General features: G+C 36.9%; 1 protein-coding gene across 16 annotated transcripts in view; it reads left to right on the top strand.

Moving 5' to 3' along the window:
• Positions 1 to 23,330, top strand: part of ZNF385B (zinc finger protein 385B) — a 367,591-nt gene that overhangs the window by 271,013 nt on the left and 73,248 nt on the right. For 9 of the 16 annotated variants that reach the window (XM_072752075.1, XM_072752074.1, XM_072752086.1 and 6 more), the window contains one exon: positions 15,767 to 15,909. In XM_072752075.1, coding sequence (XP_072608176.1) covers positions 15,767 to 15,909 — 143 coding nt within the window. Of the gene's footprint in view, positions 1 to 543; positions 757 to 1,328; positions 1,351 to 4,098; positions 4,433 to 13,081; positions 13,194 to 15,766; positions 15,910 to 23,330 lie in introns of those variants that run through there. The other 7 variants (XM_072752087.1, XM_072752081.1, XM_072752085.1 and 4 more) reach the window with 7 other exon arrangements.

Below are 23,330 nucleotides of genomic sequence, written 5' to 3'. Positions count from 1 at the left end.
TGAAATAAAAAGCAATTTCAAAATAAAGATTTAGTTGCCTACCTAAAAAAAAAAAAAAAGAAAAAAAAAAAGAAAAAATCCCTTTAAGTCTAAGTAAGACCAAAAACTCCAAACTGTTGGGTACCTGGATGACTCAGTTGGTTAAGCATCTGCCTTCAACTCAGGTCATGATCTTAGGGTCCTGGGATCAAGTCCACACTGCGCTCCTTGCTCAGCAGGGAGTCTGCTTCTCCCTCTGCCCCTTACCCTTTGCCCCTGCTCTTGCTCTCTCTCTCTCAAATACAGAAATAAAAGCTATTTTAAAAAAAGTTTTTAAACTCCAAATTGTTATGATAAATAAGTATTTTGAGAGAGTTGCATTGCTTTGTTGGGCAGGGGAGGTGGGTGTCAGACGATTCGATTTCATTTGTACCTTGGCCAAGTAGTAGTTTCTGAGTAGCTGAGAGCTCTGAGAAAAATTACATGAAAGAAAGTAATTGTCAGCCTTTTAGGATATATTTGGTTCAGTGTCGTCAGAAGGCAGTCTGCCCTCTCCCTGGAATCAAGTTGCAAACACTATCCTCAATAGTAATTAGAGCTAAGCGGCAATTACAGGACGTATGATTTGTTCAGACGCACTGGCCAGCGGCTGTTTCCTAGCACCACATTTCACAGAAGCACCAGGTTGAAATGATGGAATTATTTCTCTCTCAATGTAATGCTTCGTACAGTGCTCGAATGCAGAAGTGAACGTGGACTGTAATCTTAACTACGAAGGTAAGCATTGCCGGGTGATCAGCATTTGCACCTCAGGGAACTTTTTCGTGAAGGATGTGACAAAAATGTAAAACAGTTAAAATCAATTTCAGAAGAAGAGAAAAGTAGCAGAATTGGAGCAAATAGAATTTGCTAATTTCACAACTCCCCTGCCCAATAACGTCCCGGTTTTCCTAACTTGTTTTTATTTAGATTGTAATACTGGTTCACTTTGCTAAATAGAATGACGATGTGACTGCTTGCCCACGGTTCCTTTATCTTTTTTCTTTTTGAAGTGTGTCTCAGAATAACTAGGAGGTAAAAATGCAGTTCAGGTTTAATCCAAGTGTTTAGAACCCTCTCTCACTTTTCTCTTGCGAAAGTATATTTAAGCTGATGATTGTACCTATTCAGGAATTCGCATCCAAACGGACAGGATAGTGGCTAGCAGCCTGTCCCCAAATTGGGTGACGTGGGTGGTTTGCACTCTTGTCACCTGATTTTTATGATAAGCACGTTTCAAGCCTTTTTAATGTTTCGTCTAGTTCAAGTCAAAATTCAAGAGTTTCATTGTTTATTTAGACCCTTGGGCATAGAAATCTCTCTGGAAACCAGGTAAGTTTAGCTCCTCAAGTGGGAGTATTGTTTGTTACGAGGATAGATGTAGTTTGTATGTATACAATAGATGCTTGTGAAATTCTCATTTCTGTTTTAATGTTATCACTTTGGGTTTCCCCACCTGAAATTCCTTTTTTTTTTTTCAATTTTGCCATTTTTATAACATGAATAAAAATTATTGTTAGGAAAAAACTTAAGAAGTCTTGGCACTAGGTAGATGTTTTTATCTCATGGTCCCCAGTAGGATTTTAGGTGGTTTGGAAAATATGGAAAGAATATCAACTTCTTTTATTCTACCTCATTGGTGAATAAGAGCTGTCAACACTGAGGATTCAGTAGACTCTTGCAAAAAATAATAAATTAAAGCCCAGGAGCCTTAATTTTTCCGAGGTCCTACGCACTCTGTGTTGTGGGACTTCTTAGTAGATGTTGTTGCTCGGTGTAGTTATCACAATTAGACTCGTACCTGATTTTGGAAGAAAATCGTTTTCTAGCCCCGGGCCCATTGTTGGCTTCATTCTGTATATTTGCTTTGTCATGGAATCATTTCTCCCCGAGCACCATTTTCTTCATTAGAAAAATGTTGGGAGGATCGATCATGAGCCATGTAACAGGTTAGAAGTTGACTTAGTATGTGTTTAAGCACCTTGTGTTCCTCAACAAAAAGCTATAGTATTTGTATGACCCAAGACACTGATGACAAATTTCTAAATATACCCCTCAATTCTGTGGTGAATTTAAGTTCTTAACTTGCTCTACTCTGTCTCGAGTATGGCAGATACAATCATGTGAGTGTATATAAAAACAATCCTCAGTGATTACAACTGACATGACTACTTGAGACATAAGCAGAGATGTGACCTTCATCTCATTGTTTTATCCTGTCACAGGGACAAACTTGTCCTGATACTAGTAAAATCTTGCTATTCATCTTTTGATTTATAGAAGCAAATATTGAAAACAAAATGAATGCTGTGAAAGAAGGCAAATAACAAAGTTTGAGTGCTTTCCAGTTCCCTGGCAGTATTATGGTGAGAGAGAGCAACAGAGACAAAGAGAGTCAAGAGAGACAGACAGGTCCATACACATGCAGAGGTAGGAAGAGATGGAAACAGAGACATGAGAGAGACAAGAGGAGCGAAGCAGAACAGATAAACAGGTGAGAGGGAGGGAGTCTAGGGAGACTGCGGGGGCTGAGAGAGACACAGAGAAAGAAGGTGTTAGAGAAAAAAAAAGACATAGAAGTCAATCAAAGGTTGGAAATAGAGATTGTGCAATTTTGGAACTTTGGGTTCTTTTTTGCATTTTCTTTAACTGGGAACACGCTCTGTCAAATTAAATACATTGAGCCCTAGGTCTGTTACTTTTCCATTTGTGTCCTTTATAGCAAAGGGAGCTTAAAAGGCTGTTTGAAGTTCAGAAGAGACCAAGAGTCAAAACAAATGTTCTTCTAAAAAAAAGTATTTCCATCCCTTTCTTGTCTTATAAAGCAAATCATTGACAAGGAAAATGATGTGTGCTATGATTAAATTCTCTACTTTCCATGAGACACCTTATTAAAACAATCACCATGTCTTTGACTTTTGGTATTCACTGGGGAAGTGAGACCAAGTCATTCGAGAAGCCAAAAAGAAATTCCATAGAAGAAAAACTGGTACAAAGTCAGTATAATGGTATAAGAATAAACATGACACGCAGGGACAGGGGTGATCATTTATGATGAATCACTTCCAACGCAGACAGTCCTTGGGCATTCACTGGAGGGCCTTATCTGACGCTGTTTTGCATATCACTAGTGCCCCAGAAGCTGCCTGAATGACTTAAAGCAAGTCACCTCAATTTCTAAGATGTTAGGACAATGGCAGATTTCCAAGAAGCCAGGTCAAGGGTTGTTCATTCCACTTAATACCCACTAAAGACCCTTTGGTGTGCGAGCATCCCATAGGTCACCGGACTCCGTGTTTCTCAGGGTAAGGGCGATGTCACCTTGTCTCCCAGTTGCCCAGCTCCTTGGTTTGAGGAAATTAGATGTCTTGCTTAACTAAGTTGTTCCCGCTTACATAGTTTTTGCTCTGCTCTACTTCATTCTGTATAGATTTCTACAACATGATTAAAGATAAAAGGGAAGAAACTCATTTTCGGAGTGAGATGTTAGGAACTTCCAAATAGAGATTTAGTGCTAATTCTAGTCTTCTCTGTAAAAGTAAGCCAAACTTAACCACTCTTCCTTCCCTCCTCAAATCACTCTCAACTTCTGCCCCAAGTGAACCTCGCTATCTCCCCATTACTTACAATATTTTCTCACTCCGTTCCTGGCATGGCCAGATTAGTCACCCCATACCAGGTTTCCACGGGGATGAAATGGCAGTTTTCATGCATCCTGACTGCCAAGGGGGAGCCATCTGTGTATTTTCTGGATGGAAATGGCTTCTTGACTGATGGAGGACCAAATGTAGCCTCATCTATGACAGTCACCAGGATTATAATCCAATAGAATTTGTCTTGAATTCTCTATACTGAGTGCATTATAATATGGAAACTGTGGACTATGTAGGCAAAGGAAAATGGTTTGTATAGCACACTTGTTGCTGCCCTGTTTCTTCCCAAATTGTGCTTTCCAGGAGCCATTACTTTTTTTTTTTTTTAACATGAGCAACAACTTTTGAATAGCTTTAAAAGGTTTGGTTAATATTTAAGCTAAGGAAATCTCTCTTCTCTACCAAGGTGGGAGTAGAGAAAACTGGCAGAGTAAATATTAACTCTGTTTCTTTAAATTGAGCAAGCTTCTGGAGGAAAAAAAGTATCTTTTTAAAGGACCATTAAGTAAACCACTATTCCTTTTCCCACCCATTTGGTTCTTAAATGCAAATAGCCAAGTCACTGAATGCAAGAACTGAAATTCTCTGAAACTAGGGGGGCAAAACATTTTGTAACCTGGAGCTAGAATTTATATGTTGACCTCCTGAGTTGCTGCATGCATCCCGCTCAGCCTGGCCCTTTCGTGAGCTGCAGAAGAGAGGCCTAAAGACAGACCCAGAGGCCTCAATGGTATTGCTGCTTTGATCTGCTCCAGTGGAAGGTCAGTTTGCCATAGCTTGGAAAAAAATGTGTCTTTTTAGATAGTGTGTTTATTGCAGTTACTGATAAAAACTTCAATGTAAAAATCACCAGCAAATGTATGCATGCCTCCTGCTATGAAGCTATTTGAATTAGTTATGTTGACCTAAACAGTATAGTTGAAAGCAGAGTTTTAATGGGGTTTGTTGTTCTCTTTTTTATTCCATTGGAAATATTGAGAGAATTATTTAAAATGAGGTGTTGTGATCAATCTGCTGTTCTTTAAAATAGATGGAGATGTTGACACTTGGCTGCAGTGCTTTTCTCTTTGATGTAATTTCTTTATTCATATTAATAAAACATTAAAATTAAAATCTCAGTGAAAAATGAATACCTCTAAATTTCAGTCAAAACATGAAAAGAAAACAGACCAAATACAAATCTCTTTAAATTTTTAAAGAAGATCAAGACTTCAACATATGATTCTTGTACATCTTTATATAGACTTAAATATTCAAAGCAGTGTCTCTGGGCAATGGGAACTCTAAATGTGATTATACCATCAGTCAGGTATCATGCTGCATTAAATTATCTTAATCATTTATCTCATGTAAAACAAAGGGTAGATTCTTAAATTATGTTTACCCCCCAAATTTTACGAAACTCCTCTAGAAGTGTTCAACAATTTGAAAACATAGTTGTTGCTTTTCCTACGAAAGACTGTATTAGTTAGAAGGTTTCTAAAATAAGCCATGGTTCTATGTAGCCATTAGGTCCTTCACATGCTGTGAAGGGAGAGCAAAAAGGTTCCTCTAACAGAAAGGCTCGACTTTATGAAAGCATCTTGATGCCATAGAAAGGAGTCACTGGGCAAATGTAGCTCAGGACCATCTCCCTCGTCTTTTTGCCAGAAAGTTTCGTCAGGCTACCATGACCTCCCAATCCACTCTTGACCTCAGACAATTTTAGTAAAGCCCTGTCTGGAGATAATTTTGGCTTCTCTAAAGACTTAGTAATTTAGGAACTAAGCACATGACATTCCCTTTTGATAAGTCAGGTGTATTAAAAACTATTTCAAAAAATGACAAAGCACTTGCCAGAACCCTGTTTTTCCTTCTTTGAGTTTCCTTTCTCGCATGGTCATACTTAATCGTATCAGCTTGCAAGTGGAAAAATGGTAACAAAGCAAAAATGTTGTAAACTCAGCTCCAAAGAAGACAATTGGTCCTCAAAACCTTTTTTGAAAACCAGTTATCTTTTTTATTTAAATTCTGAAATTCTCAGATTTTTCATTTCTGCTTCCAAAAGGATGACAATGAATGCAGTATGCCACATGTTTAATCAAACTGTATTTTGTACTATAGAGTAAAAAAAAAAAGAAGAAGAAGAAAATCTTACCCTTTTTGCAATATAAGAAAGTCAGTACATGGACAAAATATTCAGGTATAAATGAATCACCACCTGGCTCTAAGTATTCTATTGCCACACATTCTAAAAGTCATCCTTTGCATCTTAGGAAAGGATTCATGGTTTTGTGTAAAAGTTGGCATATTACTACTAAACCCAAAGGACGTTGTGGCTTAAAATCTATCATGATGTGGCTTCACTGCTGTTTTTTGATGCAGCACTTCATTATTGCCCATAAACTTCAGTGTGGTACTCAGAAGGATTTATTTTTAAATGCAACATTCTTCCTGGCTGCTGCTGTTGGAGCTCTTTGGAGGGAACCCTGAGGTGCCCCCAAGAGAGACTCCGGAGCAGAACCGCCAATTGTTAGGATTTTATAGACTCAGTTCTAGATACATGTTTTTCTCTTTGGCATCAGTGGATTCTGTGTCATTCTCTTCCATCCACTTATGAAATTCAGCAAGGAAGCATTAGCATGAAAGGGAACTTTTATTTTCTCACAAATCATTTTGAGCAGAATCAAGCTGGCAGTGGAAAAAAAAAACCCATCATATTCATCCTAAAAGTATACAAACTTGACAGTGTTTCAAGATGTTCTTCTTATTGGAGAATTTTGCCTGTATTTGCCCAGTTTACTAAAATTATTATCGTGGAACACATTACTTTTAAAAAGTTTCTGTTAGAGAAAACATGCAGAAATGTGCAAAGTGTACAGTTGAACTAAACATACCTGCATAACTGGCACAAAGACAAAAGAGAATTTCCAGCACCCTGCAAGCCCCTCTGTTGCTCCCCCCACCCTTCCTACAAGGATAGCCCTATCCTAACAGTATAGATTAGTTTTCCATGATTTTGTACTTTGTGTAAATTGGTGTCATACAGCATGTTGATATTCTCCCTCATTTTAGTTTTTTTCCTCAACATTATACTTAAAAGTTCTATTTGTTGTTGCATATAATTATAAATTATTTATTCTCATTTCTATATTTCATTATGTGAATGTTTTACTGCATTAAGAACCAAAATTATTTATTTCTACTCTTGATGAGTTAATCAGCTAATTTCCAGTTTGGGGCTATTATAAATAGTATTGCAATTAGCGTTCTAGTACATATCCTTCCTATTAAGTAAATACCTAGAGGTAGAATTGCTGAGTCATAGGATATGTATATATTAAGTTTTAGTAGATATTGCTATTTAGTTTTTCAAAGTAGTTCTAACACTGATAGTAATATGTAGGGGCACCTGCAACCCAATGTTTATAGCAGCAATGTCCACAACTGCCAAAATACGGAAAGAGTCCAGATGCCCATCAACACATGAAATGGATAAAGAAGATGAGGTATCTATATACAATGGAAAATTACTCAGCTATCAAAAAGAATAAAATCTTGTCATTTGCAATGATGTGGGTGGAACTAGAGGGTATTATGCTAAGCGAAATAAGTCAGAGAAAGACAAATACCATACGATTTCACTCATATGGTGGAATTTGAGAAATGAAATAGATGAAATAGGGGAAAGGAAGGAAAATAAAATAAGAGGAAAACAGAGGGAGGCAATCCTAAGAGACTCTTAGCTCTAGAGAATAAGCTGAGGGTTGCTGGAGGAGAGGTGGGTGGAGGGGGATGGGGGTTACCACTGGGTGATGGGCATTAAGGAGGGCACATGATGAAAGGAGCACTGGATGTTGCATGCAACTAATGAATCACTGACCTCTACCTCTGAGACTCATAATACAATATGTTTAATTAAATTGAATTTAAATTAAAAAAAAATTTTTTTAAAGCCGTACAAAGTAGTTGTAACAATTGACACTAGATGGGAGGTTGGTGGGGGGATGGGTTGAATGGGTGATGGGGATTAAGGAGTACACTTGTGGTGAACACTAGGTGATGTATGTAAGTGATAAATCACTATATCATATACCTGAAACTAGTCTTATGCTGTATGCTCACTAATTGGAATTTAAATAAAAAGTGAAAAAAAAAAGTTACAGTTGCTCCATATCCTTTTTTTTTTTTAGTTGCTCCATATCCTTATCAACACTAGATAATCTCTATCTTTCTTCATTGTAGCCATTCTTATGGGTATATAGTGATAGCTCATTGCAGTTTTAATTTGCATTTCCCTAATGACTAATGAAGTTAAGTATTTTTTCATGTTTACTGGCCATTTTTTTAATATATTTTCATGAAGTGATTAATCTACTCATTCTTTTCTATCGTGTTTTCATTTTCTCATTGATCTTTAGGAGTTCAGTATTCTAGATTAAAGTCCTTGTCCAAATACATGTTTTATTATTATCTCCCACTCTGGATTGCCTTTTCATTTCCTTAATATATCAGTCCCACAGCTTTATTCTTCATAGAGTATATTGTCAATTTTTTTTCTCTTATGATTGACATCTTTTTTTCAAGATTTATTTATTTATTTGAGGGAGTGGCAGAGGAAGAGAGAGAATCTCCAGCAGACTCCCTGCTGAGCACGTAGCCCATTGCCTGGCTCCATTTCACTACCTTGATATCATGACCTGAGCCGAATCAAGAATGAGATACTTAACTGACGAGGCCACGCAGGTGCCCCTATGATTAATATCTTTTGTTTCCTATTTAAGAAATCCTTGCTGGGTGCCTAGGTGGTTCAGGAGGCTGAGCAGCTGTTGATTTTGGCTTAGAGCATGATTTCATGGGTCATGGGATTGAGCCCCACTTGGGGCTCCACACTCAGTGGGGAGCCCACTAGGGATTCTCTCCTGCTGTCTCCATGCTGCCCTGCCCCACCCCACCTCCTGCTAGTGCACACACAAGTGCTCTTTCTCTCTCTAGAATGAATAAATAAATCTTTAGAAAAAAGAAATCTTTGCTTACTCCAAGGTCATTAATCTTTGCTTACTCCAGGGTTCTGCTTTTTTCTTTCATGTTTTACGTTCTTAACCAGATATGCTAAGAATATCTTAAATCCTTAAGAATTTTCATTTTAATACATTCAATTTTCTCCATGTTTTTTGCTTATGCCTTTCCCCCCGCTATTATCCCATATCCACCTCTCAAAATACCAATCATTCCTCAAGGCTTATCTTAAGAGATAACTCATCTATGAAAACATTTATGAACCTAACTCCTAACCAGATGTAATTTCTTTCATGAAACTCTTTAACATTTTGTTGATAATTTATGATCTCTTACATATCCTACCTTTTACTATTAATGAATTTAAGTATTTATGCTTTCCTGGGATATGGCATAGTGTGAGAAGAGTAGGAACGGTTCATAACACAGTAACCAAAGCTTATTGAATACTTGCTGTGTGTCAGCATAGGCTTAAGCATTTTGCATGGAAAAATCTGAATTAGTACTCCTATGAGTCCTATGCTGTAGCTACTCTTATTTTCCCCAGTGTATAAAAAAGAATATAGCGGAATAAAGAAATAGAACTACTTGTCCACGTGTCACAGGATTTCTTTCTCCTTCAGTGCCCACTGTTCTTGGTCATGCCTCTTCCAAGAATGAAGAGGTAGACCAGACAGAGGGATGGGCAATAAAGCCAAGTTTACTGAGTGATAGCAAAGTGATAAGTACAAAGCTCCCCAAGAGGGAAGGGACTCAAGAGGGCCACAGTTTTTAAGTCTAGGGTTTTTTATGGGCTTGTTGGTAGGCTTTTTAATCTGATTAACCATGCATGCACCTGTCATCCAATCAGGTTGTAGTCCTCTATCACATGGGAAGGGGTGGAGGGCTTCTTCTAGGGTGATGTAAAATCCTTTAAGGGTGGTTTCCTCTTAGGGCAGGGGCCCCTTGTTCCTTTCTTCCAACTATCTTTCATCACAAGTTTGCACAAGAAAGTGGTAGACCTGAAAGTCATCAACTTTCTCCTGAATTGGTACATTTCACTTCTGTAGAAGAGCATTGCCTAAAGGACATGCCAAGCATTATAATCATTCCAGAAGCTCTGTAGAAGAAAGAGAGAAAGAAAGAAAGAAAGAAAGAAAGAAAGAAAGAAAGAAAGAAAGAAAGAAAGAAAAGAAAGAGAAAGAGAAAGAGGATTGTTTCATGCTCAAGAAATGGAAAGCAGAAATTCTATCTGCCTAGACATTCACAGTGCCCATTAGTATATTATAAGCTCCAGGATGTCTTGCAAAAAAGAACCACTCTAAACTTTGTTGAGGCCAGCATTTTCTAAATGTATTTGAGGACAGAATCTTTTTCACTTAAGAACTTTACATATAACCTACTTTATGGAGTGATGGCCGGGCTTTAGAGCCAGACAAGCAAGAATTTAGACCCACGCCCTACCACATACTAGGTAATCTCAATCTCTTTAAGCCTCACCTTTCTCACATATAATATATAGGTAATAATACAAACTTCATAGAATTATAATTTAATAAAATAAGAGACACAAGTCATTTAGCAATATCTCACATAGAGTAAAATCTCATTAAACGATAGTAATTGTTATTATTTTATCCTCTTTTAAAAAGTAAAATTCTGACTCCATTTATAACCCCTATATCTGTCAGCACTATGCCTTTACAACTGCTCCTCCATAAGTATTTGTGGAATTAAATAATACTATTATTTGGGAATGTTATTTCTAGATAAATATATTCTAGAAGCTCTGTTATATGGTATTTTTTAAAATCTTATGTATTTTAGTTATTTCAGTAACATATATTACATTAGAGTCAATTAAAAGTTTCAACTAATTCCCAGCTTTGAAGAAGATCCAACATTTTAAATATCTTAATTCAATGGTAAAATGCTATCTGCCTCTGGAGAATGTGTCTATATAAATGAAGTCTTTTCAAGTGTGTAATTTGGTGACCATAGCATAGCACTAAAGAACAGAATTCAGTAGTCAGATTTCCTGGTTTCACTATTGTCTTTTCCATGTACAAGATGTATGAGCTTATCTTCTTTGTGACTCAGTTACCCTCTTGTAAAATGGGACTAGTGATAGTATCTTATTTGGTTATGGTGAACATTTATGTATATATTATACATATTTATGCATATACTCTTTTAATATATGCATACATGAATATATAATACACTATCATGTATAATGGCATAAATGATAGAAATATATGATTTACTATATATAAGCAAGTATATATGGGTATACATATACTTACGAGTACGTATACTTACGTACACACATATGTAATGTGCTTCTGGTAGCGCCAGGCATATAGTATGCACTATAAAAATGTTATCTCTGTTATTATTGTTAGGTGGCCTTTTCAGAAACAAAACCCTTTATCAGTCACATCTCCTATTCACATAGTCATCTTCTTGTGACACACTTGATCTCTTGATAAATTTGTTTTCCTCACATGGCAGACTGATGAAAGAATGGAAATGATGAGGGGGGTGGAGAGGAGATGCTGGTTGGTGATTGTTGCTGTAAGAGGGAAAGTTGGAAAGTTACTCAGGGTAAGAAGCAACAAAGCTGAGAAAGCAGTCAAAAGAGAGAAAACTGGGTTTGGTAGAGCCTCTAAAATGCCACTCATTTTAATTTCTTTAAAGATATCTTTGGGAGTTCTGCAAATGGCATTGCCTCCACCCGGTAGCCTTTTATACTATGTTAAGCTTTTTATTTCAGTACTCACTATGGCAGACATACATAATAATGGCATAAGAAAAAACTACTTCAATGGAATATAGGAAAGATTTGGTTTCATTCTGTAAAAGCTTCTCCTTACAGTTTTTCTGTGACTTTGGCATTACCTCCTTCTAACACCGAGGTGTTTTGTTTGCTTGTGTTATGGTACATAGAGAACCACTAGGAAGCCTCAGAGCTCTCACCTACACCTTCAAGGTTTTATTTCTAAAAGTCAAAGACTAAGGCAGTAATTTCACATGTCACCTAACCCTCAAATGAGGTTTTATTGTGATGGATTATGACATAATCTATTGACATAATAAAGCACCTATTATGTTACAGAGGCAGTTGGCTGAATAATAGTTTTATGATCATGGTGGTGAGTTGTCTTTTGTGTATTATTGGTCTCATGGTTATAGATGAATACAACTTGGATTTTGCAATGAAAATGAAATTTGGGGAAGTGGGGTAATTGCATTCTTATGGGAAAGTGTATGAACATGTGGAATTTCCATGTGAGAGCAGTGACTATTAGATCTTTTGGGTATGCACGCATGCTTGTGCATATTTCATTTTAGGTCAGAGAGTCTGATGTATACACACAGTAAAATTCAGTGATTTAAAAATCTTTATTGGGGCACGTGGGTGGCTCAGTTGGTTGAGCATCTGACTTGTGATTTCGGCTCAGGTCATGATCTCACGGTCCTGGGATCAAGCCCCAGTTTGGCTCCACACTTGGGAGAATATGCTTGAGATTCTCTCTCTCCCTCTACCCACCCCCACCCCTGCTTTCTCCCTGAGTAAATAAAACCTTCAAAAAATAGAATAAAAATCTCTATTGCCAAATAAGGTGAAGCCCTATCATGACTTGATTCATTATGATATATACAAGATTATATCCTATGCTTTGAAATAGAACTACATATAGGAGATGTCTTTAATAATATTGCCAAATAGTTCATACAAAAGACAAAGGTAAGTCCTGTCTCATGAGCATAGCAATGTAAAAGATACTTTACACCATGTTTTATGCTCATTATATTTTCAACCCTTTCTTTTTTCTCAGCAAATTTTAGAGATAACTAAGCATTTTTTTTCAGGGTACAATGTATTCTGGCGAAATTTCTGCTTTATCTCCCACCAACTGTTGGGCATCCCAAGGTGAGGAGAAATGCTTTCCAGCAGCAGGAGCAGCAGCAAAATCTAGAATAAGGTGACAGCAGGATTAAAGCCTAACCTAACTTGTGGGGGGTGAGGGGGAGCACTTTATCCCCATTGATTTCCCATTTGCAAAAACTTCCTTTGAAACAATGGTTTAGGTAAAGCAATATGAAAAAGCAGGTTTTAAAAGTGAAAACAGCAAGGTTGAGGTGAGGGGAATTGATGAAAGCAGTTTATATTTATTCAGGAGATCTACCAGTACTTTAAAACAATCTGTGTTTAACATGGCAAATTGTCTGTCATTAAAATGCTAATGAATGGTAAACAGCTGCTAAGTTTTTATGCTAATGAACGGTGGCAGCTAAGTAGTTCTCAAGCCTTGTCTTTATTAGCATAGATATTTGATTGGGTAAAGGGGATCATTGTGCATTCTGACCTTTGTTGATGGAGCAATCTGTTTGTCAAGTTCCATGTTGCATTATGTTTGATTTGAGTTTGTTAGTACAAAATGACTCCTGCCAGGCCCTCCGATATCTTGTACTACATGGACTTAGAGAAAGAATTTTGCTTATGGCGGGGGGCAGAGGAGGAGGACCCATCATGGCAAGGTAATTTGTTCATCAGGCAACTTTAAGTAGAATAATTCTGTATATGTTTTAGACTTTTGACTTCTGACAATTATAATGATTGTGAATTGTAAAAGGCCATCGGTCTAAAATAAGAAATATCTTTTTTTTCAATTTAGCTAAGATTTTAAAGCAAAGCTTTTAAAATAAAGATTTTAATAAGTGCTTCTGCAACATTGAAATACTGACATAATATATCATCTTGGATCTACAAGCTCTGAAATTAGCCATGAGTGTAACATTACCTAATTACAAGAAAAATGTGTAATTAAATACAGAGTAGTTATGTGAATGCCCGACTGAGATCAGAGTATTTACTTTGGCATCAGAAATAACCATTACTGTTTGATCTATACTTTTGGTTGATTCTATTTTTGCTGAGTCCTACTCTATATTCGCTAATGGATGGGGCTGACCTAAAGACTTGCCATTACAGATAAATGTTTCAGATGCCTTTTTCTTTTTTTCTCTTTTGAGGATCAATGTAAATGAGGCATGATAGTCCATTAAACACTATTACTAATAATGTTCTGGAATGACTTAAAATATAATGCAGAGTTTATTAAGGAAATCCATTATCAAAAATATATCATTGAAATAGAAATTTTAATTATTCTGGAACGCTGTGTGAGAACATTGGAGGAAATTTTAATAGCTGGAGTATTTTCCCGTACTGTTTATTCCTCCTTGAAGTCAGTAGGAGATTTTTGGCTTATGATTATTTGTGGTCCTATACAGACACACTGGGAGAAGTTGGAACCCTCATACACTGCTTGTGGGACTATAAAATGGTCAGGCCATTTTGGAAAACAGCCTGAAAGTTCTCAAAAGGTTAAACTATATGATTTATGATTAACCATATAACCCAACAATCCCCAGTTGTACTCTTGGGTATGTACCTAAGATAACTGAAAATATATCTCCACACAAAAACTTACGACAAATGTTCATAGCAGCGTTATTCATAATAGCACAAGCATGGAAACAACCCAAAGGCCCATCAACTGATGAATGAATAAAGAAAAAAGTGTTACATCTACAATGGAATATTATTCAGCCTTAAAAAGAAATGAAATTAAAAAAAAAAAAAGAAATGAAATTCTCATACATACTTCCACATGGATGAACCTTAAAAACTTTATGCCAAGTGAAAGAAGCCTATCACTAAAGAACTCATATTGTTTTACTTCATTTAAATGAAATATCCATACTAGAGGCTTCTGGTTGACTCAGTCCCTTGACTCTTGGTTTCAGCTTGAGTCATATTCTCGCAGTAGTGAGATGAGCCCTGTGTCGGGCTCCCCGGAGTGTGCTTCAGATTCTCTCTCCCTCTGCTTCCCCCTCAGCCCCCCATACAGGAGCATGTACTCTGTCTCTCAAGTAAATAGATGAAATCTTTAAAAACGAGGGGAAAAAAAAAGAAATATCCATAATAGACAAACCTAGAAACAAAATGGATTAGTGATTGCCAGGAGCTAGGGGTGTTGAGAGGAAATGGGGAAAGACTGCTAGTGGGTATGGGATTTCTTTTAGGGATTGTGGAAATGTTCTAAATCGATTTTGGTGATGCACACAACTCTGAATATGCTAAAAACCGTTGAATTGTGCACTTTAAGTGGGAGAGTTGTCTGGTATGTGAATTATATCTCCATAAAGTTATTTTATTTAAAAAAAAATTTTTTTTAAAAAGGCACCCTAGAGCCTGCCTCCCAGAGGGCCACAGAAGAATGCTTGTTGCTGGCGAAGAGTGCTTTAGATCCTCCACACATGGGTTAGCCCAGATTCCTAAAAAGATGACAGCTGATATAATTGTTAAAAGGGGGGTAGTTGTGAAAATAATACAGGGCTCATTAGAATTAAAGTTGGAGACAAGTATTTGAGTTTCTGTCCTAACTTCTCCCCGTCCCCCAATACCCTGCCCCCCCTGGACAGTAATCACCCCTTTTGGCAGTAATCACTCCTTTTAAGTTCTCTAACTATCCAATGTCTAGACTACTTGTTTCCCTCAAAGTAAGGGCAACTTTCAGTTTGGTTTTTTTAGAGATAAAATTGTTTGAGTCATAATTTTCTCGGGAGCAGCAGTGACTAGGAGTCCAAGGTTTTTTCCCCCTTGTAAAAACCCTATAATTATCCCTGATTTGCATAAAACATGCCTACCAGCCATTCAATAACTCTGAATAGTAAAGAGCATCTGGCTGCAAGAGGCTCCTCCCCTCCTCTCTCCTACATTTTTGGCTAGTCAGAGACAATGGTTGAACAACAGGATGATCTCATTCTGCCACCGGCCAGCAGGATCTGTGCACTGTGTTATCTCTGCCGGGTCTGAGCAGCCCTTGCCCCTTGCCATAATGCAAGTGTTCTGCATCACTGTCGGACAAGATGAGCAAGAAGACCCCTGTTAACTGTATTTTCTCCTCCTGTGCCATTTGCTTACTTTCAGCATAACTCTCTTGCTCTCAGGTTGCAGCTCAGCAGTCCTGTTTTTGCACGGTAGGTTGGGGAGGGAGATGGATGTGAGCAAGAGATTGAATTCGTTTTTGTTTTGTTCTTGGCAGGCAGTACATGCCACACTACTACACTTCCTGCTCTTGTGCGCACACCTACCCTGATGATGCAGCCGTCACTGGATATCAAACCATTTATGTCTTTTCCAGTGGACAGTAGTTCTGCTGTTGGGCTCTTTCCAAATTTTAACACAGTGAGTAAATGTATTTTTATTTTGTGTCCTCCTCAATCTCTTTCGTTACAGTTGTGAATAGGCAACAGATGTAGTCTGTTTCCAAAGTGTGTAATTTTAGACCTTCTTCTGCTTACACTGATCAGCTGTATTATGGAAGGTAATCCTCCTCCCATGGGGATTAGTCCAAACAATAGCTGGCATATTTATTTTACAAATACTTCCCCAAGTGACTTTTCACCTGTAGCTTCGAGCAATTTTGATAGACTTCGATGGCTTGAGAACCCATATTATTTCTGCAGTGCTGTGCACATGCTCAAGAACACAATTCCGAATTGTGATTTTTTTCCCTACTACTGGAGAGAAAGAAAGCGTATGCTTTGACTACCTGGATACATTTTTATTTGGGACATATTTTAGGTCTTATACCAGAAGAATTTTTATTGGGAAGTTGTGGACTGTGTGAATGTGACTCTCTTATTTAAAAAAAAAAAATTTAAATCTACATATTAATTGTCTGTGTGATACTTTAGCATTCCCTTTAAAACATACGAAAAATATTGGTGAATCACCTATAATTACCAGTGTTCTTCATTCAGGTCAGCTGACTGTTTATCCGAATGAAAGACATTTTGTAGGCATGCCAAGTGGAGCATGACACCTTTCAACAATAGAATTTAGCATAAAATCTGCCCATAGACAAATGCTAAGCTTGTAGGAAGAGAAAAGGTTAAACAGTTCAGGTGATTGTATGAATTATTTGTTTAGTCTATAAATGCAGTCAGTTGGGGCATGATGGTCTACATGAATGATAGAGCATTATAGAAGCTGCCATAATCAAGAAAAAGAATTGCATTATCAACACCACCAGACAGAGAACATCTGAAGTACTGCCAAGTGTTTCCTTTTGCAAACTTATCTTCTGCATGAAGTGAAACAGAGGGTTTTTCCTCAAGGGTTGTAAATAAAATCTGCTGACAGGCTTTCTGTCATGGCTTAGTGTTATAAGGTAATTAGGGGGCAGGGGATCAGCCAACTTTTTAAGGAGCACTGGCTTTGACTTAGCGAATAAACAGTTGAATGTTCTTGTCTTTTCTGGGCTTTTCAAAGACAAGTCAAACAGTATATTAAAAAAAAAAAAAAAAAAAACAGAAAGGCATAAACAGGTGAGCATTGCTTCTAGTGCAGTGGAGCAGCTCAGAGAGGGAAACCATGCCTGCCCTGATCACATTAATCTATCAGGAGTAACCACCCAAAACATGACATGCCATTTCAGAGAACTTGAACTCAGGCTTGCCTCTTGTATCCTCTACCAAAACTTGGGTGATGCATTCCAGACATAGTTGAATTAAGCTGTACTTCTTAAAACGCATACTAGCTATTTGTATTTTGATTAATGTGTATTTAGAAGACAGCATTTGTAGCCACTGCAGGAGTCCAGCCACTGTCAGGAAGCAGCCCTGATGAGGTGGGTAGGCATGAAGGGCTCCTTACTGTAGTTCATTTCTTTTTAACACAAATAATACGTGGATACTTATTTCAAAGATTCAAATGAAACATGAACATTCAAAGCAAAATGTGAGTCACCATTCCCTGCCCCTGTGTCCATGTGTACTCCCTTCGTTAGAGGAAAGTACCCTCGTATGCATTCTTGTCTAGAAGTATTGCTATAAAGCTGATCCCAGTTGCCTTTCTACAACTGCTCAGATGGTCAGCACTGATCTCTAAGTTACCTTTTTCTTTTCTTTTTTTTTTTTTTTGCTAAGTTACTTTTTTCAACTATCAAAATGTCCTACATATACCTCTCTGTTTTTAAGAGCTATAAAAAATGCAAAGAGTGCCTTCATAAGGTTTTGTTAGGTAAAAATACAGTTTCATACTGGTTTACTAATGTTGTGTAGACTGACAGACACACTAACTTGCCTTTTCGTTTGTTTGTTCCATATAGCAACTAACTTTATGAAATACTTGAGAAAACCCAAAGAATAATTCTAATAGAAGTTCATTTTTTTACATCTTGGAAGAAAATAAACTTGTAATTTTCAAATGAAAATACTTCTAGCTAAGGTTAAGAATATAGCAAAGAACTACATGAAACCATCATTTTACTCTCATATTACATCACATCATATCACATTACGTTACATACATTTTATATCCAAGTCATTTGGTGGACAGAGAGCATTTCTGGTAGTATATTAAAAATTAAGTCATTGCAAGTGGGACCCTCTGTCATCTAGTAAATAAGTGAACTTTTAGGATCATTGATCCTAAATTGATTTTTTTACTTTGATTTTTTTACTGAGTTACAGTTTCGGTTGCTCTAATCCTTTTCCTGCAGACTTTTCCATCCTAGTGTCTAACTTATCTAAGTAGATTTCCTAGGACAATTTCATAAAAGTCATTTTCCACATTTTTCTAGGAAAACATTTTTGTATCACTAATTATACTAGATCATTATATACTTATGATGTTTTGTATCCCTCAAAGAACTCAAACCTTAAAACATTTTAGTAGACTTTGATTAAAATTCCTATTGTCTAGAGGAAGAGAAAGTGTTAGTAAAGGAAGAACTGAGACTTGAATTAGAACCTCCTAACTTCAGGGGCACCCAGCTGACTCAGTTCATTGAGCATCACTACTCTTGATCTCAGGGTTATAAGTGTGAGCTTCCCGCCCCCCCCCCCCCCATTGGGAGAGATTACTTAAGAATAAAATCTTTTTAAAAAATCTACTGACTTACAAACTCCTGTTCTGGCGCATCCATGTCTTTGGCTCTTTTGGTCCATGTTACCTCCCACATCATTCAGTGTGAACAAAGCTCAATGAGAAATCTTTTGTGCTCTTTTCTGGAAGCATAGTAGGCAATTTTCAGCAGAAGTATTAAGTAGGGAGAGGAAATAATTTTTTGGATGTGTAACATTGGGCCTCTACAAACATATCTTCGAAGCAGGACATACTTTAAAAAGTTAAAATTTCTTGTTAGCAAATTTTAAAAGTATATTCAACAGTCTACTCGTTCTTTGAAAAGCAAGGTAGGTGAATGCCATTATAATTGCTTTATTTTTAACCAAGAATAGTATTCATAAATATAAGAAATATCTTTTAACTCATAATTATTTTCAGAAGAATAGAAACATTCTGATGCCATAGCTGAAAGTTTTGGAGTTTGGAAGTTTTGCTGTTTTAAGTGGATTTAAAAAATACATATGAAGTAGTGGTTTCCTCCTGTTTTTATAGTGGAGTATGGTAAGGTTACATGAGAATTATAGCAAGAATGAAATGAGATTCTGGTCTATTCCAAAATAGAATACGTGCCTGTTCTACACAAAATTGTGCACAGTGAAGAAATGCGCCTCACAGCATTCATTTACTGGCTGTCTTGCCTTCTACTCCACAACTGACAAAATCTCTCACAGTGTTTATATGTGAGGAATAAACAAATAATTCAAGACACTGTCCAAGCAGAATTATGAAGAGGCATGCTAGGGAAGATGGAGTTTGGATCACTGATAATTTATGATGGGCTATATGTCAAGGATGCATGTCTGGAGAATGGTGATGTTAACTCTGCCCTTCAGCAGTTGTACTTTACAGAGGGGCTGTTTCGAGCCACTTGCAGGTAAAAGACTCTGCAAACCAAAACACAAAATTTTAAAGATCTCAACCTTTGTATCTAAAGCCGAATAGGCAAAAAAAAAAAAAAAAAAAAAAAAAAGCCTAATAGGCTTCTTTGCCTGGCTATCCACTAAGGCTTCACCCCACCTTCCACTATTTGTCGTTCATGGCCCAACTTAGGTATCACCTCCCACACGGGAAGTGTTCTGTGATCTTTGAGTCCGAATTAAGTGCCCATCCTCTGTATTTTCCAAAGTAACCCCCACCTCCCGCATTACCTCCATTATAGCAGTCTTCATACCATAATCTGGTTATCTGATTATCTATACTCACTAGAATGCCAGGCCTTGAGAACAGGGCCTGTAGCTTGTTCTTCATCTGCCTGGCATCGGGCACAGGAGCTCAATAAAACTTTTTCGAAGGGAAGGAGAAAAAGAGGGAGGAAACAGCCCCAGTTCTTTGCTTTTCAATGTATATGTTTCTCCACCCAGCAAAGGAAATACACGTCTCTGAGCCCTTTCTAAGCATGAGGAGATAAGTCTAGGTGTTTACTTTTATTTTTATTTTCCTGAGAACTGGCATGTTTTTTTAATTTGAAGGTAATACTTAGTTACAAACTTATCTGTGGCTGTAGTTCTGGCTTTCTCTGTGTGGATGGTGTGGAAGTCTTGCAAGTGCCTACTTCATTTCTTGTCCTAGGTCCTATTCTTAAGTGCAGTCTAAAGGGAGAGTTATTCATTACTGGATTTTATTGAAAACATATGCACTGAAGAATACTGGGTTTGAGGAAGAAGAAAAACAAAATAAACAAAACAAAAATACCGTAGTGCCCAAGAAACTTATTAAGAAATTGAATAAAAAGACTGGAAAAGGCAAGAAACAAAAACCATGAAATATAGGCAAAGTGACAATAGTTACTGAACTTCCTAGGGTTAAAAGCCAGAAAGAATGTTGTTTTGTATCCCAGTACAGCTATTTTAACTATTTTATTTTTCACTTTATTTAAATCTTCCAAGTGCCTCTTGGTCATCCTTTAATTACTGTATATAATGTTTTGGTAGCTACCGAGATATAGGCAATTATTTCTCCTATTAGAGTTAGAATTTCTCATTTCCTTTACTATGGATCCAATTTTTATTGTCATTCAATCCAGATAATACTAGGTGTTTAATATTTGGTGTTTAACAACCAGGGTAATGTCTGGTGCTTAATTAACTGTAAGAAGAGACGGCTTCAGAACTGAAATAAATTGCATGCTTAGCAGGATGGATAGTATCAACTTAATATGATAAAATAAGTCCATTTAGAAGTTATACCCACACACATACTCTTATGGAGTGAATGTTCATGTCCCCTTCCCCAAATTCGTGTTTGAAGCCCTAACATCTGCAGATGGTAGATAGAGATGGGGTCTTTGAGAGGTATTCAGGGTTAGATGAGGTCATGAGTGTGAGGCCCTCCTAATGGCATTAGTGTATTTATAAGAAGAGACCAGAGAAAGCTTTTTATCTCTCCATCATGTGAGAACGTAGTGAGAAAGCAGCCATCTGCCAGCCAGGAAGAGAGCTCTCACCAGAACCTGATGATACTGGGACCCTGATCTTAGCTTCCACAATTGTGATAAAATCTATTTCTACTGTTTAACCCACCCGGTCTGTGGTATTTAGTGATGGCAGCCCAAACAGACTAAGACATACATATCCAAGCTATATGTTGTATATGATGACAAATAGATCAAGTATTTCTTTTTAATAGCCACATGTGGGGTACACGCATTATTTGTGTGACTCTCCAGAGCTGTACATATGATCCAGAGCCACCTTGAGACCACAGTCACCTGTCAGTCTCTCTGCCAATGGGAGGTACTTTCCATGCCTACTCTTTCAGATGTCTTTTTGAGTCCTGCCTTGTTTTTGCAGTTGCTCCAGGAAGGCACAAGTCCAGTAGAGATCACTGCTGTTTTATTGCAAGAGGCTCAGCAATCTTATTTTTGTGAAAAATAATCTGATTTTTACTATATACCTTGAAATTAATTTTCCTGACACATGAACAAATATGTGGAACAGAATAAAAATTATTTCTAAGTATAAAATCCCAAATCACTGCATGACTCTTTGAATCATCCATGACAATCTGTGAAATGATCTGTATGACTACTATTTATCATTCTAAACAATTTGAGATTCTGGGTTATTTATTGTTTGGCACTATCAATGAATATTTAAAATTTTTCTTTCTTGAACTAGAAATGATATATTTATCAAGGAGGTACGAAATAAAGAAATTGGGGATCAAAATCATATTTACTTTGCTATTAATTCATGCCATGTTTCTCATGAGGGGGTACTATAAGGAAACCTGAAGTGAGCCAAAACATTTAACTTTTTAATCTATTTTTAATACCTTCATTACCTAACGAAGTCTTTAAGCATTTGGATACATATTCCTCTTCTATTTGATTTTTTCTTTAATTTAATTTAAATTAAATACTTTACCTCTGCTAATGCAACCAATTGTGATTTTTTGCCATTTGAGGCTTCTTTTTTACTCTTATAATGCTTTGTGGTCATTAAAAAGTTATGTATTCCATATTTCTTAGGATATTAGTATGTTCAGCTACTTGAACATACTAATGATATATTTATCCAAATTTGAAAAAGCAAAATAGAGATAAAATAGATATAAATAAAAGAGAATCAAATAAACAAAAAAAGGGCAGCCTGGGTGGCTCAGCGGTCTAGTGCCACCTTCAGCCCAGGGCCTGATCCTGGAGACCCGGGATCGAGTCCCACGTCAGGCTACCTGCATGGAGCCTGCTTCTCCCTCTGTCTGTGTCTCTGCCTCTGTCTCTCTCTGTGCCTCTCATGAATAAATAAATAAAATCTTTAAATAAATAAATAAGAGAATAGGGTTGAATTTTTATTTTCATGATATGCTTAAAATATAATGAAGGATCCTAGTCTTCTGTGTGTCCTAAATAAATGCATAATAAGATAGGCCAAGTTGAAATTTTCCATGGTTACTGAAATTCACTTGGAGAGAGGGAAGATGATGGCTTGTTATTGGACTTTAAAAAGTCAATAGCAACCCCCTAGATCATTAGAAAAAAAAAAAAAGTATGTCTGGGAAGCCTTTGAAAGGTAGTATAAAACTAATGAAGATTTTGTACAAATATTTAAGCATAGATTCCTGCCTGAAATGTTTTACATCCCTACTCAGTATGACAGAGAGAAATTATGTAAACATGACCTGGAAGGAAAAAGAACCCTACATAGTGACCATCTGTCCTATTGTCTCCCTCTTCTCTTCAAACTACAAACATATCTTTTTAAAATGTAAGTCATGTCCTTTGCCTTACTCAAAAGTCTCAAGATTCACCTATTACAGACTTTATGCTCAAATCTCTTTTCTCTACAAACCGTTGGAATCCCTTTCGAATATGTAGATATTATTTATATGGTATGTATGTATGCATGCATGCATATTTATATAATGTGTGATCATATGCCTTCCCTCTCCCTAAATAAATTATTTGTGCAGGGCATCTAGGAAAAGGCATTCATTCATAATCACTTACTGAATGTCTACACATGCCAGTCATTGTGCTAAGAAAGGGTTATAGTGAATAAGACAGAAACTGCTTACTGTCTGACATTACTTCCTCCTCTTGTATAATTCACCATAACATAATAGAGGATACTGTTTATAGTCAATAGTCAATTCAGTTGATGAAGCTGCCAAGAAACATCGAACTAAGACTTGATGGGCCCTTATGCAGTAAGGAAACACAAGTTCAGAAGCCTGTGAAAAGAGACATCTGTAGT

Source organism: Vulpes vulpes, chromosome 3 (assembly GCF_048418805.1).
Source record: "Vulpes vulpes isolate BD-2025 chromosome 3, VulVul3, whole genome shotgun sequence".
Classification (NCBI taxonomy): domain Eukaryota; kingdom Metazoa; phylum Chordata; class Mammalia; order Carnivora; family Canidae; genus Vulpes; species Vulpes vulpes.
Note: the sequence above shows the minus strand (reverse complement) of the source record. Positions and strands in the feature narration are given on the sequence as shown.